Here is a 20,998-nt window from a genome sequence, read left to right as displayed (position 1 = left end):
TATATATATATATATATATATATATATATATATATAGAATTGTGTGATTAGAACTTTTTTGTTGTTCTAAAGTATGTAGAGTGAAATAGAAAGGTCCCATTGAACATATTTGAGCCAATTTTGAGAATTTATTTTATCTAATTTTACTCTTTCTGTGACCATTAAATGATATCATCTTTTAAAGTATAAAATTTTAAACTGTACTCTAGTCACTGTAAATATTGTTTGTATTAAATCGTGTGTTTTACACACATTTTTTCTCCTCTTTGCTTCTTAACCAGCTTGATAAATTGGAAACAGTAGTAAGTAAAGGTGTTCTGTGTCTTAATGTGGCTTGTTATGCAGTGAAAACGAATTTTCGTATTATTGTGGTTGCTGTTACAGCATGCTTATTGCAGTAGACAGTAACATTGGATATTGAGACAGTAATAATGAATTGCTAAAATACTGAGATAGTAACAGGGAGTTGCCTGAATACTGAAAACTTTAACAGTTAATTGAAAATATAATTCTCTTTGGAGTCGGAATCAATGTGGTGTGATGCAAGAAAGAATAATTTGGAACAGGGATATTGTATGTATATATAAATATACTCATGAAATATGTGCTGATATATTGTCCTATTATTTTTTGTGAACTAATAACAACATAAATGTGTTATTTATACATGTATTTTTATTGCATGTCTTTTTTAAAAGGTAATTTGTAAATTAAGCGGAAGTAGACAAATAGAAATTCATTCTTAAGTTGGTGTTGTCTATACGCAAAGCTATTTTGCAGGCTTGTTTTATGTTTTGTTATAGCTTTGGAGCCAAGCTTATTCTTCAGAACCAAATATGCTTTGATGAAGTTGTTTTGTAGAAAAATTTATAGTACATGGTATTAGCAACAACAAGTAGTTATTTAACTTTGCTATAAGAAACAGGCTTTTGTTTTTTTGTTTAGTTTTATTTGTTGTATGATTTGTTTTTACCAATTGAATGGGCTGTGCATCTCAAAGAAAGTAATGATATATTTATTGAAAATATTATTTATTTTCTGTTAAAATGCAGTCAGTATTGTATGTTTCTTTAAAATTAGATATTTTACACTATCCATTAGGAAGGAAAACAGCGGGGGTTTACCATTCTGAAATTTTCGGTCACTGATGCTGACTCCCCTCCAAATACAACCCCTTTTACATTTGACATTGTCTCTGGAAATGAGGACAAGTCTTTCCGCCTGGTCCAGCAAGATGCTTCTTTACGCACAGCCACCTTGTTCAACCATAAGTTTAAGAATGAATACATTCTCCACATCAAGGTTTCAGATGGAGGCATACCACCACAGAGCAGTGAGACATGGGTTGTGATTCACATCATCGAAGAAAGCCAGTTCCCTCCGGTGGTAAACTCTTTGAAAGTTTCTGTGAGCTCTTATCTAGATGAGTTTCCTGGAGGTGTGATGGGACGAGTCCATGCCGCAGACAGCGATCCCTATGACAAGTTAATCTATGATATTGTGTCGCCTCACAAACATTTGTTTAAGATTGATCCTGAAGATGGTACATTGGTTGCTTATGAAGGATTGGATTCAGGGAGCTACAATATTACTGTCAGTGTCAGTGATGGAAAGTTTAATACATATGGAACTGCCTTGGTAGAGGTCTCTGTGGTGATGGAGGAGGCAGTGAAGAACAGTATAGGTATCAGTCTCGATGATGTTACTCCTGAAGATTTCCTTCTTAGTTACAAGAAAGGTTTTCTTAGGGCAGTAAGAAACATTTTAAATGTTCGAATTCAAGATGTGACAATTATCAGCATGCAACCATCCTTAGATGAGTCCATCAGAAGTCGCAGAAGCACGCGACAGGATCTAGACATCTTGTTTGCAATAAAAAAGGGTATTCAAGGATTTTATTCGCCAAACACAATTTTGACAAAATTGAAAGAGCAGAAAGAATCTTTCGAATCAACTATTGGACTCATGGTTGTAAAGGTAAGATAAAAAAAAAAAGAAGGAAAAAAAAAAGACTTTTCCATTATCTTTACATGTACAATGTACTGAGACGTTTTGTTCTTGGCATAAAATTTAGCACGTCTAATAAACTTGTTTGTTTTAATGATAGGTTAAATCAAAGAAAACTAAGGGGCTTTCAAATCAGTACAATTTATCTTTGTTACCAAAGAATAGTAGAAAGGGTTGAATCAAGACTTAGCTTTTGTACTCCGAAGCACGTGGTTAAGGTGTATTTATAAGATAGTTTTTTTATTAAGTTACTCATATTGGATACAGAGTTCAGTAAATTGTGTACTTAACCATCAAATTACTGAGTTATTTTGAAACTGTTCAGTTGTGGGTTCATGTATTGAGTAGTTTTAAGTTTCTGCCTATTACAATAGTCAGTTTAAACAACTGACCAGAAAACTTGGGTGAAGTCCCTCTTTCCCTGTGTAAAATACTATAGAGAACTCCAATAATAATTAGTGGGTTAATTGCAATATTGCTGGAATATTTACTAGAGGTCCTGTAATCAGTAAATTCATGAATCCAGATTGAACTTGGTGCATAAGTAGTTAAGAAAACTGTGTTCTATGTCATTTAGGACTGACTGACTCTGCATTTAACCTGCTAAACAAATTGGGACATTAGTGTATATTGAATTTTTTAAACTTTATTTTAATAAATATGTTAGATTTCTTTAATATATCTGAAAGAAACTTGAATTGAAAAAGAAACATTTAAACCATGACCAACATTAAGAACAGCCTTGGTATAAAGGTTTTGCTGATTTAAAGAGAAGAAATAGTTAACTTTTGATTTATAAAAAGTATTACAAGTCCTCTTTTTCCAGCATTTAGTTGATGGGTTACATTAAAATACATTGTAAACAAAACTTTGACATATATATATATTAGTAAACTGTTTGAAAGGCAGTGTTTCGCATATAATAAAACTGGGCACTGGGAGGAAATCAAAATTGATCCTCCTTTTTTCTTTCTTCTTTACTGTTTTCAGGTTACAGAAGACAGGTGCACCAAAAACCACTGCGATCATGGAGAATGTGTTGACAGAGTTATTTTAGACAAGATCCATGCCATTAGCATCACAACTGACTCTTTAAGTTATGTGTCTCCCCAACATTATAGGAAACTCGAGTGCCATTGTGATCCAGGTTACGGAGGTACGTCCATATCCATCATGCTTTTAAAGTACCTGTCAGAATGGTTATTTTTACAGTAATATAAACTGCATATCACTTAATTAATCAAAATAAAATGGACACGATTTTTGTTATCGTATTGTCGCGAGTTGCATGAGAAACGGTTTTGTTTTAAAACCATTTTTCCATCTCACAAGAAATTTGTCCATCTTACTAAAATAACTGTTTTCTGAATGTTGTAGGAAATCTTACACCTATTCAGCAACAAAGATCATCAATTTATTTTGTAGATTCAAATTTTTTCATCCATTTGTCTCGCTCGTATGTAAAATTTGAAGATCCAAGTTACCATTTTTGTACACGTCAAACATAAATTCACTCTTTATAACTTACTATGGTTGTTTCTCAACTTAAAACAAAGGTGATGCATAATTGTATAATATGCATACTAAAATCTTTCAAAAAATGAAAAAAAAATCAACTGAACTTTTTCTTTTGTAGCTGTTTAAACCATTTTATTAATTTCAGTTAGGACTGTTTTATTTAGTATTTTTTAGCCAGAGTCATGTGGTAGAATCTTCAGAGGATTGTATATTTCATTTTATGCAATAAGTAGTCTTTGTTCTAATTAAGAATTTACATGGCTTATTCTTTGTAATTCCAGTTACCGTACATGGTAAATGTAATGGTGTTTTGTGTATTATTTCTTGTTCATCTTCATCTTGCTATGTTTTATAAACCTTCTCCATCTTGTTTTCTATAACATATATTAATACCTATTCTAAAGGAGTGATGAGAGTGATCAAGGTGATGCACTCTATTAAATTATACTCCATTTAATGTTAAACCATCAAGTGAATTTCTTTAACTTAATATGATAGTATATGTAAGGTTTCTGCACAAAATTGATGGATAACTGTTGTTTTGTCTACTAAACTTTCGTTATCTTGATAGTTAAATATCAAGTTTCACCAACAGATCTTCTGTTAATGATAAGGAAAAAGTATGATGGATTGAAATAGAATAATAAAACCAATTCACACAAGCTAAGTTGATTACATAATATTAAAACTATTATTTGTAAACTCATCATGTCTGGTCATGCTCTGTGTCTGTTTTTCAACCACTGGTCAATGGACCTGCACCAGTCAATTATGACCACTTTGCTGATCCGTGAAATTTCACGAAAACAAACAGAATATCGGTATGTAAATCATAACTGTTTGTTTTACTTGCATTTCAATGGTCCTCAACAGTTTAGGGAGGCAGTGAGCCAGGCCCTGGTATCGGAAAGGTTGAGAAACGCTGTTCTGTCTGATGACCATGCATAATGACAATAGTCCTGCAGCATAGTTTCCATTGCAAAAGGCTATCTCATAAAGCTGTAGTGTCCAAATCTTTCTGATCTCAGCATCTTAATGTTTTACATCAGAAAGGGCTGTTACATGCCCTTCACGAAAGTGATCAATTACTTACAAAATGCCAAAGAATGTCAAAATGTAGATATAATACGTACCATTCCACTGTCACTTTATATCAGCTGTGATTGTCACATGACTTACACATTCAAAATTCTTTTGATATAAAGTACTCAGTCATCTGTATAAATAAACATTAACTTCTGAAACTAAAACGCTCTGCATTGGTTAGAGATTGAAACAAATAACACAGCACAGCTGCTTTGTTTTTTCAACTAGGAGAACGCTGTGATCATGAAGTGAATGAATGTGCTCGTAGACCGTGTCCACAGTATCGTGTTTGTACACCAGATGGCTCTCCATTGGGTTACACCTGCAGGTGTCCAGAGGGAAAAATGGGAACCTTCTGTGACCTAGAAGAGGGGGCTCCTTGTCAAGGTCTTGCCTGTTATGAAGGTTAGTACGATATGTTATTTATCAAGTATAATTTCAGTCAATCACATTTCTTCTGCCAGCTGTGACCTTTAGAAAATACATTTGTATTTTAAATAAAGATAGGAATATCTGTAAGAAGCTTATGATGACCAGATAATGTTAACTTATGGGTCCTAGGAATGGTTTTGGTAATTGGTAAAAAATATGTCATGATTAATTTTTAGTATGTTTACGTATCTTTCATACAATAAGTTTTTCATTTTTGAAAATAGCTCCGGCTTCCCTGACATTGGATAAACAATAAACGGATTTTTTTTTTTGGTGTTATGTTTCAAGTTTTGAAATTATCTTAGCATTTTTGTATTTAATATACAAATATTTACTGTGCAGTGTTATGTCCATACTTTAAAAGGCAAACTTTTTTTCAGCAAGTCAAATAATATCTTATAAAACAATTCAGTTGTATAACAAATGTACTTTTTTGTAACCAGAACGGTAACTATTAGCCAACAGGTAGCTATAGTTTAACATTTTTGGTTTCCTCATGTGACAGTAATAACTGAGATTATTCAAGAAGGTCAGGATGGGTTGCTGTTGGTTTTGTTAAAAGTTTTTTATATAAAGTTGTATTTCAGTGCAATAATGAAAAAGGTTCAAGTTCACCAGGTCACAAGACCTTACTGGACCTTATGTGGGGTTCAAAGTACCCATTACATAACTTTTTACAGAGTGTCGTTCAACACGGTATTATATTATGTATTTGATATCACAGTTGTCAAATATTCATTTTTACCCTACATTGCTAACAGTTTACGGTTTTAGAGAGTAAGTATAGGACACAATATACATGGATACTGATAAGCTATAGATATGCCTTTTGGAGGTTCTAATGGTAGTACAAATGCAATATGCAAACTGTACAATGGACAAAAGTATTTTTATTCGTCACACGAACATCAACTCTGAATTGTCAGAGTTTGAGTCAAACTGGCGTCAGAAATTCACAAACATATCTCGAGTGCAAATACTTTTGTAACACATTTGATTTTAGTAAATTTGAAATTATAGTCAACATTTTTTTCTCCAATATTGGTTCACTCCACTGGACTGATTCCAGACACATATAAAGATAGATCCAAAAGTTTGATAATCCCAACTTAAATCATTACTAATCATTTTGATATGCAGAACCAGATCTTGATCATTTCTCGGTCCATGTACCATGCTTGTTTACTGTTCACATACACTCGTACATTAATATGAATCAGATGGAAATTAAAAAGAATTACTATACTGCCCTAACGCAAGCGGCTGTTGCACTACCCTCTATACTTCGCTGTTATCATTTACTTATATTTTGTGACTCTATATTTTTCTGTCTTTTAATCACATATGTATATTTATTGGTGTGGTTCTTTAAATTTAAAGAATTACTTTAAAATATTTTATAACTGATTAAAACTTTTATTCATTTAACTTGTATAAGATTTATTATAAATTTCAAGAAAAACGTCTCTCTTATTTTTTAATCTCGTTACATAACTAGCATTAAGTGTACATCAGAAAGTTTCTTATTTTGTGTAAAATATATCCCTCTAAATATGAAGAGCTTTGAAATTTGAACATTCGCTTTTGTTTAAAACTGAGGAAGTTTTCTGGTCTGTAGGTAAAATACTTGACAAAATGACAGCAGCTTTTTTGGAATGTCGGCTATTTTATATTGAAAACGTTTAAACATATTTTAACTTATCTGTTGTATATTAAGAAAAAGTTCTAGAACATTTGAAGGACTTTTAAATGTTCGTCAAGTTGTTGCAAAGATAATACTGTATAAGTGTTATCTTTGCAACAACTAATGACATCTGTAGTGTAGTTGATATATTCATCATTTAAAAATAATATGAATTATTGGAATACTCAAGTGATTATCAAAAAATGTCTGTTACATTGTTCTGTTGTTACACACAATGTTGTATTTTGTTTAAAATTTAATATTCAGCAATTTACCAAGTTTCATAAAATTAATAAATATATATATATATATTTGTGTATGTGCATAAAACCTGAAATATTTGGATATCAACTTCTTATATATGCAAAATATTTTAATTTTTTTTTACAGAAAAGCATCCAATTTTCTTCAGTGGAAAGAGTTATGCTCATTATGAACTAAACATCCCCATCAATCGACACTTAAGTGTGGTTTTACGAATAAGGACAAAATTAGCAACTGGAAACCTGATGTATGCTGCCGGAATGAGAGATTACAGTATACTTGAGGTACAAAATCTTCATTTAATTATTTAATAACCTCTGTGACTATAATTTGTTATAAATACAATAATCATATAAAGGAGGACTGATAAGATAGGTAACTAAGAGTTTGTATCGGATTTTTTATTCAAGTAGAATCTCATCGAATGGAATACGTAGAAAAAAATTGAAGTCTGTGAAATAAATTTAAGGTCAACGAAGTCAACAGAAACAAAACAACAGACATTTTCCTTCTGTTAGAAGGAAGAACCATTTACTTTTTTTATTCTTTTAATTTGGAGGAAAAATTGAATGTACTACTTGAAAAAGTAAAAAAAACAAAGCCAGAATTTTCTCATCGGTTAACGTGATGCTAAATCCACCATGTTGAGCGTTCGTAGTAGTTTTTATCAGAAAAATATCTTTGTACAGTACTTCTTGACATATCAAAATATCTAAGCAATACAAATTCAAGCAGATTAAAATACAGGAGTCAAGAAACTTACAAGAACATAACTGGCAAAATTATTTTGTGAATGTGTGGTACAAAAGGTGAATTTGAACTTTTTAAGAAGTGCTTTCATGTATATGGCTTTGTTTTATTCTTGTTAAGTGATCTATAATGTATGAAATTAATCTCATTTCATGTGGGGATAACTCTTGGGTCAGAAAAGTCACTTTAAATTATTATCTTACTTCTGCTCTTGTCTTGTCTTGTTTCTTATATTTTTCATTATTATTTTTAATGTTTTTATGATTATAAATAATATAAACCAAATCTATCTATTGGCCTTGTCAAAGATATAAGAAATAATTATTAATTATATTATACTTATAGATAAAAACCAAAGTGGTTAATTTAAAAAATGATGAAAAATAGATATATTAAAAAAAATAAATCTTTATAGAAGTGGTCCAAATAGCTTCTTGTTTCAGATAAATTTGAAAATATTTTTCAAACAGACACTCTAAACATTGCATGTGTTCTTTCTCTCCAGATGGTAGATGGTTTCATCCAGTACCGATTCGATTTTGGCAGTGGTGAGGGAATAATTCAGGTATCAAATGTAAGAGTGAATGATGGATTGTGGCATGAGGTAAAGTTAGACAGGCATGACAATACAGCAGAAGTTTTTGTTGATGGTCAATTTAGAATATCGGGGAAGGCCCCAGGTGTTCACGAACTGCTGAACTTGGAAAGAAATGATGTCTTTTTTGGAGGTGAGGTACACACCTTGACACTTGATGATGTAAGAATGGGCTTCATTGGGTGTATGGATGACATTCGGGTGGCAGGATTACCACTTCCACTCATCTCTTCGGCAAGCAGCTCTGTTGCCACATTAAGAAGGTAGGAATTAAATTATTGGAAAACCTTTAGAATAAGGCAGAAAGAACTGTGATGTAATTCAAAAACACTTATTGTTATAATAAGCACACAAATAACTACAGTTTTCAACTGTAGTTTATTTTTATCAAAATTACAGGAATATTTTTACGTAATAAAAGTCACGAAAAATGCATAGCTGGTGTTAATTCATGATTTTTAAAGTTTTTTGAGCTCTGGATTTCGGAGCTGACAAGCCGTGCTCAATCCTGTGCAGGGTCACAATTTATTGCACCTCATTTAAGCTGTGGGTGTGCATTATAAGAGTGATGATCAGTTCTTTACTGTGGATGGTAGGGTGCTGCTGACTGGCTGCCTTCTATTTGATTAGTAGCTCAAAATTAGGGACAGTGGTAGATAGCCTTAGTAGCTTTACTTTAAAACAAAAATAAGAATATTTAAGTCGACTAATAATTAGAAAACTGGTTTATTGGCATTACAATTTTCTGAAGACAAAACATCCACAAAACCAGAACAGATTAGAGTTCAGTCATGTTTATATAAAATGGAAACAAATTCTGATGTCTTTAAAATCGATTTAGAAACTATAACAAAAACCTTTCTTTTTAAAATGGACTTTTAATTTAATACCAGTAACACATATTTTTTTGGTGGTATAGGTTTGTTCGTGTGGAATATTTCTGTGGTGCTTTGATGGACCCAGGAGTTTGTGGTAGTCAACCTTGTCTCAATGGTGGAACATGTAAGGATCTGGGACAGCTCTTTTCTTGCCAGTGTCCACATCGTTTCTCTGGTCCTCGTTGTGAGTTTGACAGTAATCCTTGTGCCTCAAATCCTTGTCTTTATGGTGGCACCTGCTACAATAATAATAATGATTTTCGATGTGAATGTACACCAGGTCTCACCGGGAAGCGATGTAGTTATGGACGTTACTGTAACCCTAATCCTTGCCAAAATGGTGGCATATGTGAAGAAGGTGTTTCTGGACCTAGTTGCAAGTGTCATGGTTTCCATGGTAACTTTTGTGAGTTTGATATTGATGAGTGTCAAACATCACCTTGTGCTGTAGGTTCAACATGCATCAACTTCCGGGGAAGTTTTCGATGCCAATGTCAACCAAACATGACAGGACCTCTTTGTACAGAATCTCGTTTTACAACCTCCATCACATCAACTAGCATGAACATTACTAAAGAAGAAATCATTGGTATTGCTGTAGTACTAGCTTTTATTATCATTGCTGTCATAATAATTGTCTGTTGCTGTCGTGTCTATCACCGTAAACGACATCGAAGGCCTCAAAACAATGCCACACAGGAAGACTCAGCCAGTGAAATGATGTTGAAGAACCCAGTAGATAAGGACAACTTCAATAGAATGGGTAAAGTGAGTAACTTGGAAGTAACACCATTCATAAGACCCACAATACCTCCCCGCCCAGCTTCTTACACCCCAAGCACTCAAGAAACTCTGAGTACAATGAATAATTTTGACACAGTTCGCAGCTATGGCAGTGCTGCTGATGACTTGGAGAGCATCCCTCGCTATAGTAATGAATTTTTGCAGAACATTAACAAGCCAATTGTCAGTGTAGCACCTACTCTTCCTCCTCCACCACCATCCAACTCTGCATCTGACTCTGATTCCATTGTCAAAGAAGGATGGGAACACGACAAAGAGAGATCCAAAGAAAAAATGTATCAGAATAAAATCCAAAATGGTGAGTGTATATTTATTATTTGATCTACAGAAAACAATAGTTGATGTTTAATGTGATACTCTTTCATATTAAGGTGAATAAAAATGTCAAAGTAATCACGTATTTATGTATAGATAAAGAGAGAGAAAGTTATAAGTAAAAATATATAACATTTGATAACGTGTTCTTATTTAAGTGCTCTAACAAATGTTAATGTTAGGTTAATTTTTTAAGCAAAGGTGGTAGTAATTAAATTCCACTCGACTAGGGAAAGACCTTTATGCAATGAAAATACGGTAACTCTGTGTGTTCCTCACAAAACGTTGTAAGAATTTGTTAAAGTTTATAAGTATCTTGTACACAAAGAATGACGTTACTCTAATTATGTCTTTCGACTAAAAATGTTATTTATCTATAGTTGTTATTTGCACTCAGACTGTTAAAATAGTTCGAGTGATTATTATTTTAAGTATAAAAAATAGTTTCATATTTCAGTTGCAAAACCTGTAGAACCTCCTAAATGAATATCAAAAGTTTTTTTTAACATAAATGTTTATATTTTATTTCTCATTTTCTCTATCATATCACTAACTCTGTCTATTATCATAAATGTACAATGCAATGAAATAATTAAAGCCCCCCCCCCCCCCAGTGGCACAGCGGTATGTCTACGGACTTACAACGCTAGAAACCGGGTTTCGATCCCCGTGGTGGGCAGAGCACAGATAGCCCATTGTGTAGCCTTGTGCTTAATTCCAAACAAACAAACAAATAATTAAAATTAGGAAATAGAAAAAGGGTACATACCTTTTAATTTTTTATAGAATATTTTTAAAGATGATGTAGATTCGTAATTTCAACAGTGCCCTTGAGGCATATTACAGTTTCTTTTGGAGACGTGTGCAACCCTATGGCAAAATTTTTGTTCAGCCCCTAATATCGTAAGCATTGAGAACTAACACAAAGGATGATGTATTTGTAAAAGATTACACATTTTGAAACAATTAATACGTAATTAACTAAAATAGAAAAATAAGACCGAAATATAAGTTAACTGTCTCTAACTATAACATATTTAGGTAAGAAACTATGAAGAAACTTGATTACTTTTAATGTAAATAAATGATAAATAAATAGATAAATAAACTTAATACATTTCCAGTAACCATTTGACTTTTGTCATTGCCGTAAGGCTTTAACTATATTTTAATTGTCATTGCTGTAAGGCTATAAGTAATATATTTTAATTATCATTGCTGTAAGGCTATAAATAATATATTTTAATTGTCATTGCTGTAAGGCTATAAATAATATATTTAATTGTCATTGCCGTAAGGCTTTAACTATATTTTAATTGTCATTGCTGTAAGGCTATAAGTAATATATTTTAATTATCATTGCTGTAAGGCTATAAATAATATATTTTAATTGTCATTGCTGTAAGGCTTTAAAGAATATATTTTAATTGTCATTGCTGTAAGGCTTTAAAGAATATATTTTAATTGTCATTGCTGTAAGGCTTTAAACAATGTATTTTAATTGTCATTGCTGTAAGGCTTTAAACAATATATTTTAATTGTCATTGCCATAAGGCTTTAAACAACATATTTCATTTGTCATTGCTGTAAGGCTTTAAACAATATATTTTAATTGTCATTGCCGTAAGGCTTTAAACAACATATTTCATTTGTCATTGCTGTAAGGCTTTAAACAATATATTTTAATTGTCATTGCTGTAAGGCTTTAAACAATATTTTTTTCTTAATTCTTCTCAAAATTCTTTATGGATGCTGTGGTCATCATTGGTTCCCTTTTTGTTCCAACAGACTTGAAGCCTCAAAAGGTTGTGGCTCTTTCTCCTCTTCCTGTGGTCAATCCAGTTATACCATCTAGAGGTCCTTCAAGTCTTGGAGTCTCTTCAGAACTAAGTTCAGTGGATGATCTATCTGGTGAGTTAATCTTGGAGCTTTCTTACTTAAATAACAGCAATTTTGTCTTGAATTTGATGTGCCTGATTGCCAGTTTTTCTTGTATATATTTTTTAATTATCTGTTATAATTTATAGAAGACAATGTGAAGTTATTATTGAATTAATCAGTTTAAGTGTTTTTATAACTGTTTAACTTGTAGTTGAAATTTTTCATGCTATCACAAACTCGTGCTATACAAGTTATTTTATATGGGGTATTTTCTTTCTGTTTCTTTTTAATGACTAAATCTTTAGAGAAAGTCTTGAACTCTGTTTATTCAATCACTCATCTTGTTACTTATTAAAGTCTCAGAAAATTATTAAATATTATTGTGTATGTAGAACTGGACATATAATGCAGGTATTTTTATTTGTTACATTTGGTATTATCATCGTAAAAAAGATATGTTTTTCATACTAATTTTCTCATTACTCAGGGCCTGTGTTTTTTATTGTATTCAGGATAACCGACTTCTAATATTAATATTAGTAGTGAATGATTAGAAGAATTTAAAAAAATCATTCCTTATTTAAAGTGTGATTTACGTTTAACATTTTTTCAGCACTGTTATAGTTATTTAATTGTTTCCTTGTACAAAATGTCCAAGTCTAAAAATATTTCTAAAGTACTAGGTATACAGACACGCTAACCGTCCCAATTTCAGCACAGTCCATATTTTGTGTGCTGGAGAAAAATAAAAATTGGTGGACCTGGCATGGCCTGGTGGTTAGGGTGCTCGACCCGCAATCTGAGGGTCATGAGTTGAAATCCCTGTTGCCGAACTTGCTCATCCTTTAAGGTTACCACCTGGACCAGCTACCCGGATGTAAAAATTCTTGTCTTACAAAACTACCGGCTAACCCCAAACTAGATGAGATTAAGGTTATTATAGAGAAGAAGAAGAAACTAAAAAAGTGGTATTAGATATATATGTAATGAAATGAATGGTAATCTTGCCCAGCAAACACCATATTTTGGTAAGCATGGTTATATAAATCTGTTTCTGATCTCTGTACTTCAGAAGCAACATGGTTAACATTATCACTTCTTTGAAGCACTGCTGTGGAAGAAAATGGAGAACTTTTTGAATAGGGGAAGTACTAACTCAAAAGTGCTATATTCCTGTTAGAGAAGACACTTTAACTGGAACATAGAATGTGTGAATTGTAGAAACTATGCTATTCCAGCTAGGTTATATACACCTTTGAAATCTAACATGGCTTCTGAAGCCTTCACTATCACTCTTTTCAGAGGGAATTTAACAAAATCATTAAGTTTTTATCATTTTATTAGGATATTTCTTTAAAACATTGATGGGTATTATTTAGGGTTTTCACTACTACGTGTCTGATGTTTTTTAAACATTGTTGGTTAATATGTAAGTTTCTATTCTTGAAATAAAGTATTGCTTATTATTATTCTTGTATATTCTGGATATACAAGTAATTTTATTTACTTTAATAGAAATATTGGTTACTAATCTACATTTAACATATCATTAAAACAAGTCCTCAGATATAATGTTTGGTATTGATTCTTAAGGTTTGTGCTATAAAAGTTTGAATATAGTGTAAGACAATGATTAAGTTGGGTAGAACTAAAAGTAATGATTTAATGAGCATTGAAATTAAGAGTTATGTATATTATTATTATTTTTCAGCCTTCGAATTACCTACTTCTTTTTGTACAGTTCACTATCAGTAGAAAAACTTTGATTTGTATCTACGGCAACACTCACTTTATAGAACTGATCAAAGAAATTGAGTGGAATCATTAATTTTCTGTGTAAAACACACTAAGGACTTCAGCAGTAATTAGTGGAATTAATTCCAATATTCATGTTTACATTTTTCTTGTGCGACTCGTACCTTACTATGGATTCTGTAACCCAGCATTTCTCCAACTGTGGGGCATGCCCCTCTAGGGGGGCATGAAGAGACTTGGAAAATAGAATATTGTGAGGGAAAAAAATATGCATATATTTTGTAAGGAAGTGAATGAGAATTTAATAATCCACCCATGGGGGCAGGGAAGTGCCATGAAATGACAGTGATGTCACTCTGGCAAACAGACAAGGATCTGTATGTGTGTGGGCCTGCCACACTTATATATTGGTGTTAAAAAGTATGAAAAAAATGGTATGTTTTTAGTTTTTACTTGTATATTATATATATTATTTTATTATATAATATATTATATATATTGTATTTTGTTAAGTTATCAGCAAATATACAAGTTTCATGTTTATTCTAGGGGGTAGGGGGCATGAGAATGCTTGGGAAATGCTGCTGTAAACAACAGTGTCACAGACACACAAACAGCTTTGAAAAATTTAAATAAAAATGCCAGTGGAGTCCATCTGGTCCCTACTGGTAATTCTAGAGTTACTGTGTCAGTTAATAATGTGGTAGACTTGTGTCACTAATGGGGTTAAGATGTATCATAATTTTATTTTCCTGGATTATCAGGTGATGGATATGATGCCTTTTGTCATTCTAGTTGGGCTAAAACGTATTTCTATATGAGGTATTTTGTTGACCATAATACTATATCATTGTCAATAAAATATAGACAGTAACTAACTTCCTGCTTCTCTTGGTTTAGGTTATTGGGCTTAAAGTCGTAGTACAATATAAACTATCTAGTATTTGATGTACTAGTGTACTACGATCCAGCAAGTAAATGGTGTAAGGCTTAACATTTCAGCACAGTATAGCTTTATGTGTCAGGCTTAACATTCTTGTGTAGTATAATCTAGTTAGGAATCGTTATAATTTGTCTTAATTTAGTATGGTTTATGTCATCATTTGAGTTTGATGTAGCATGCAAAACACGATAAATTTAGCGTAGTATTATATAGCTCAATCTGACAATTGAGATTAATATACTTTTCTTTGATGTAGCTTGTAAAATGTCGAATAGTCTAATTAGGATATGACACAACATGTATGACTTATTTATTATGATTGAGCAAGACTTACATCAACCTATGAGGTATAAGATTTGGGTGAATTAAAACTTGAAATTTTTGTAGTTACACTAGTGTAATAATAATTTATTAATAATTTAATAATTAATAATTAACTGGTATAATAGTTTATTATCTACCAGTTTAGTAAATGATTCAAACTTTAAGTTGTTTTAGTTTCTATTATATATTGAATTTCAGCTGGACCAGTGGGACAAAATCCTCATCAGTCTACAGTCACACCTCTCCCTCCCCCACGTCTTTGTCCAGAGCGGGGTAAGCATTCCTTCCCCTGTCTCGTGGGGTAGGCAAAGCAAGTTTGGCCCCAGACATCCTACTAACAGAATGTTTCTCTTAGGGAACCTTGGTAGCTTTGCAGTTGCAAATGGTGTCTGAATTAATCAATTTTCAGCCAACTATAATTTACATTTATATAAAAACCCTGAAAATTGCCCATCCTCTAAAGATAAAAAAATTAGTGTTGTTGACAAGGCTGAGGTTATTCTTTATGGCTTAGCATGAGTTTGCTGTGGTTTTGTTAACTATGTAATGCTTAAACATTTTTCACGGGGAATGAACAGACTCGCCTATTTGAGCTGGTAGTAGTGCAAGATTTGCTAAATGTTCTGTTTTGTTACTGTGATATTTTGAAAGTTTGTTAAAGTGAGATTTATTTCTCAATTATCAATCAGAAATTTCTGAAAACTTCAGTCTAGGAGGCTCAGCTCTTTTCAAATATATTGATTTCTGTAGAACTACATATTTGCATGTATTAAAAATTGAGAACTACAACTTAATATGCTTCAATAGAAATAACACTTAAAATTTTCACAAGTACGGGGTTTACGGAAGTGATCATGTTATTGATGGAACAAGGAAAGCTATCAAAGTATTGACTCACTTCTTGTTTTTAACTTGTAAGTTAAATCTAATAAAGAGTGAAGGTACTAGAACTTTATTCTAGATTACAACTGAATCTTAGAGCGTGAACTATGAGCTTATAGAATTCCATAAAGCAAAAACGTCCAAGAGATCTTTTGTGCTGGATGTTACTTTTGATTATTAGTACATGGTATATAAACCATTGCTTTGAATAAAAGATAATTATGTAATAGCATAATCACATAAATTTCCAGACCTGGTATGTACGACGTCAACATTTTTCAAATTTTATTGAACTTGATGAATTCAGTGTGTAAAAAAAAACTGTATGTTTGTTGCATTATTACCAAGTTTAAATTAATTAGTTGTTGTGTGATTATATAAATCATTAGCTCTCAAGTATAGAGTCTCTTGAGAATTTATTTTGAAGGACAGGATATACTTTTATTTTCTGTTTTTCTTGGTTTATTCTGAAGCTGCATCTAAATTTTTAATTTGCTTGGGCCTGGTGGTGGTATTATTATTCTCCTATTTCTGTGTAGTTATTTTACTGTTTGAAGTAGGTTTTGGACTACTAACTATAGCTCTGTTCCCTCCAGACCATCCAGGGGAGAAGAGAGGCAAGGATACTAAAGGTAGAGGTTTTCCAAAAAAGCTTTTTCTGTCTAGATGACATTATATTAAAAAATCTTTAATCTTGGCTTCACTGCAGAGCACGGCTGCATGAATGGGTAGAGTCTAGCAATGTTTTCTTTCTGTATTGAATTATAAATATCCTTTTTCCCTACCAGACTTGATCCTTTATCTTTCATCACTAATAACTTGGCAATATAACCCAGCACCAACTTTACAATTTCATAAAAATCTGAATATTAACAAATAAACTTATATGTATGTATGTTTTACCCATACTTTACTTTCTCTCTGCAATGGTGATTTCGAATAAGATATCTTGAGCACTAAATGTTTTACGAGTGCTAATGTAAAGGAAGCAAAAAAATCGCAACGTTTTATGGTGAACAGTTATCTGAAATTTTCTCAAATGTTACATGAGCTTTGGAATACTACTTACAAGTTAAAAAATTACATTAGTGTCAAACCAAGACAAACATCTTCCACAAGTTACAGAGATGAACAATAGTTTCTAAACAGAGCATTAATTATCCAAAAGTTACAAAGATAAGTATTTGTTTTTCAACATTTGTTTCCTAAACTATTATTTACTCCAATCTTTCAGATGTTGATAAGTAACTTTAAAATTTTACATGTTGTTATGTTTCAAACTTCCAAACATTCAATAATATTCAGCATGTTCTTGAATATCATAATCTCATTGTGACTGATAAAGACAGTTTCATGTCACACTTTTTAGGGATTTTTTTTTGTCATTGTTTCAAGTAATATTTTCCTTTCTTCATCAATAAAAACAGTTGATCAATCAGAAGGAAAATGATGAATATTTCATTAAATGATAAATTCTGAATCTTTACCTTGGAAACAAGATTCTTATGTCTTAGGACTTCTTTTCTGTTTTCAATGACTAAGCCTTTACTGCTGTTCATTTTAAATGAAGAATTTTCAAAACATGGCACTTGTACAATTCGTAACCGTTAAGCTGTTGCAGATTTCTTAAGCTTGTAGAGCTTAAGCCTACTTAGCTGCAATGCTGCACATGTTCTTGCATCTAGTGCTGCACAGCTTTGTTATGTTTTCACTTTAATTATCAGTTAAGTAGTTTAATTGCACTATTAAATGAATAGTTTTGTAATCTTTTGCAAGCTATAAATAGAAGTTTTGTTAACTTTAGCAGTATTATGATTTAAACTTTTTTATGATTTAAAAAGAGAGGGTTAGTTCAATCACTTTGTTTTGGTATTTTACAAAAAGTGTAATTTGCTTAATTTTTTTTTCTAATAAAACCCAACCTTATTCAACTACATGTGGAGCAGTTAGAAAATTTGAAATAGATTATGATCTCCAAGTTTTCAGTAATTTACAAGGTTTTTATTCTCAGGATGAACAGTAATCAATGGTGGACTTGAAATTGTGGTAACTCACAACTTTGTTTTTAAATTCTACCCAAGAGCTTTGGTAGAAAATAGTTGAGTGCATTCAAGATTAATCATTCAGTTGAGAACATTGTACTAATCAGGATGGAAAAGAAAACCTTATAGTTTGTTTAACAGAATACAACACCAGGTAACTAGATTTGATGAGAGGGGACACCATGTTCAAGTCCTGTTCAAGGAATGTTTACTTTTCATTCTGATTTGTTTGTGTTGTATAATGATCTAGGCACTTTGTTCAGTCACTGAGTATAGTAACTGTGAAATTAGTATGTTAGTTAGTCATTTATTTAATACCACTTTAAAGGTTATTCACTTTCTTTGCTGTTCTTCAGGATACCATTGGGACTGTTCTGATTGGGCTAATGCTCAGAAACCACTTGACAACATCACAGAGATCTCTATGAATGAGGTACCAGATTCATCTAGTGTACAAAGTGCAGATACCAACAGCCAGAACAGCCAGATAGAATTACTCCCTAGTGAAAACAAAAACCAATTCCTTGGGCTGCCAGATGCTGATGAGAGTGTAGACTTAGACTTTCCCATCTCTGACATTATAGGTGATTCAGAAGGTAATGATAGCCAAGGGGATGATGGCCATCTTCAAGCCATTCTAGGACTAAGTGATATGGAGTTTGTTGATGGGGATGATGGTCCACCTTCCTCACCATTTAAGTATAATTGCCACCCTAACCAGTATTTGCCAGTCCATGAGCAGCTTTGGAGTCATCCTGGTAGTCACAGACCAACTCCTGGTAACCAGTCTGATGATGATGTCTTAGCTTACGGGTTCCCACCACAAGGAGGTAGAGGATTCATGGTTGATGGAGTAAGAGATCTTCCTCGAAACTCTGGACTGGACTATTTGTCAATGTCGGCAGAAGGCTACACATCCACCAATGCTTCTTGCTCCGACATTTCTGCTAATGTGTGTGAAATAGAAGATAGTGAAGTTAACAGTGATGTAGAAATTGACTTTAGCAACAGGCAGCTGTCAGGAAACCGCTGTATTGGAACTGTGATCTAGTGTTAAGTACTTGCCTGCCTGTTCTTTGTTATTAGGTGTCCTTGTCCAACTGACATTTTTTTCTGTGTGTCAAATGTCAATTCTCTAAAATTAAACAGAGAGTTTCTGAATCAGTTGTATGGAATAGGAAATGTAAAAAAAAGTGTGTTGTTAGATCACTGTTTCTGTTCTTTGAAAGATCTTAGAAAAAGAACGCACTGTGCCAAATGGATATTGTTATTTCAGTTACGTTGGGTAATTCTCTCCAGTATCATGAGTCGTCCCATTGCAGCAGTGAAAACTTGTTGAGTTCCTGCTCATGATCTTCTAAAACGAAAGAAATTTTAGTTTCAAAAAGGGATAAGCTACTCGTAGAGCAAGGTTTTATAGTGTTAACTGCTTAAGTTGAAATATTCCTTAAATAATAATAAGTTTAAAAAGAAATGAAACATTTAGTTTTGATAAGTCTGAAAGCACACAAGGTTTGTTAGCAGTACCATGAAAAACAGCTGAGGCTCGCAGTTGTTAAATATGATTTTATTCAATGTTAAAGTGGTGGAAAAGGATCCTACCTGTAATATGTTACAAATGGAAAGTACCTGAAAAATTTGAGGTTTAAATTCTGAGCTTGAGTGAAAAAAAACACTTAGTTTTTTTGTTTTGTTTATAACAACATTTGTACCTGGATACACTTAAACTTCAAAATATTATGAAACTTACATCTTGATTAGTTCAGCTCTTCTAATTGAGATGGATGCCCGAATGTCCTCACTGTTACTTCAGGTTTCGACGAGGAATTTGTTAAGTGTTATATAGGGGTTTATTGTCTTTTCTTAGCAATATTGTATACTCTGTGACAGAAAATTTCTTCAACTTGAGTTAAAACTGACTAGTTTTATTTGATGAAAGTCCCTTTAAACAAAATTCGTAAATTAATAATAGACCCTTTTTTTTGTCATGGTAAAGCTTAAGTGCTTGCACAAAAATCTGTAGAACATTGGTAACATAAGCATGTAACCATAGTGCCAGTGAATGGATACACAAGCATGTTACCACCTTTTGGCAAGTAGCTACATAAGTGTATAACCTTATTGCCATTGTAGCTAGTCAGTGGATTTTAACACTGTTACTAAGAGCAATGTAATAATTGTTATCAGTCTAGTTCTAAGTGACGATTGACACGGTTTCAATATCTAAAACTGTGATGGCTGAAATCATGTTGAACTTAACGTTACACAAAACCAAACCGATAAAGGAATTCCTCCCCACCAATCCAAATACAGTTGAAGTTGACTTTACTGTCCATAATCTTCAGTGTTAGCGACTAAGTTTTTTAATAAGAATGGTGACTATTTCTTTTACCTAAAAGAAAACAAAAAAAGTAGGTAAAGAAGCATGTATTTATAGGTTGTGCAGCTGAAACATTGATGGAAGTCATACTTTTTTGTATCATGTTTGAAGAAACACATTTTTTTCAGAAGTTCGTTTTTGTTTTCACGGTTTTAACATTGCTGTGATGAATTTTGAGATGGGCAGCATTTTTTTTTATCTGTTTCCATAGGTGATTTTGTATTCTTGCTGACTCAGAATTTCAAATGGAAACTCCTTTTTTTTTTTTACTTACTGAAGGAAGAAGAATTATCACAGATTGTTCTTTAGAAAATTTCTTCTAATTTTAAAAATTTTACAGTTGGAAAAACAAGAAAATTGTGTTATTGTTAAGCATTCTAGGCCCTGTAAGCTGATATGTGAATCTTTAGTAATATCTTCCAAGTCATTAAGGCTTAGGTTTTAATTTTTTAAAAAAT

At 32.3% G+C, this 20,998-nt stretch overlaps 1 protein-coding gene across 6 annotated transcripts in view; it reads left to right on the top strand.

Moving 5' to 3' along the window:
- The window catches only part of LOC106464820 (fat-like cadherin-related tumor suppressor homolog), a 62,162-nt gene extending 41,164 nt beyond the window's left edge, over window positions 1-20,998 (top strand). For 2 of the 6 annotated variants that reach the window (XM_022392614.1, XM_022392611.1), the window contains 10 exons: window positions 282-302; window positions 1,102-1,977; window positions 2,998-3,163; window positions 4,840-5,016; window positions 7,118-7,275; window positions 8,247-8,599; window positions 9,256-10,316; window positions 12,122-12,244; window positions 16,715-16,750; window positions 18,517-20,998. In XM_022392614.1, the coding sequence (XP_022248322.1) occupies window positions 282-302; window positions 1,102-1,977; window positions 2,998-3,163; window positions 4,840-5,016; window positions 7,118-7,275; window positions 8,247-8,599; window positions 9,256-10,316; window positions 12,122-12,244; window positions 16,715-16,750; window positions 18,517-19,211 (3,666 nt within the window). In that variant the 3' untranslated portion in view covers window positions 19,212-20,998. Of the gene's footprint in view, window positions 1-281; window positions 303-1,101; window positions 1,978-2,997; window positions 3,164-4,839; window positions 5,017-7,117; window positions 7,276-8,246; window positions 8,600-9,255; window positions 10,317-12,121; window positions 12,245-15,434; window positions 16,751-18,516 lie in introns of all 6 variants that reach the window. The other 4 variants (XM_022392616.1, XM_022392613.1, XR_002611834.1 and 1 more) reach the window with 3 other exon arrangements.

This window comes from Limulus polyphemus, unplaced genomic scaffold, assembly GCF_000517525.1.
Source record: "Limulus polyphemus unplaced genomic scaffold, Limulus_polyphemus-2.1.2 Scaffold1750, whole genome shotgun sequence".
In the NCBI taxonomy this organism is placed as follows: domain Eukaryota; kingdom Metazoa; phylum Arthropoda; class Merostomata; order Xiphosura; family Limulidae; genus Limulus; species Limulus polyphemus.
Note: the sequence above shows the minus strand (reverse complement) of the source record. Positions and strands in the feature narration are given on the sequence as shown.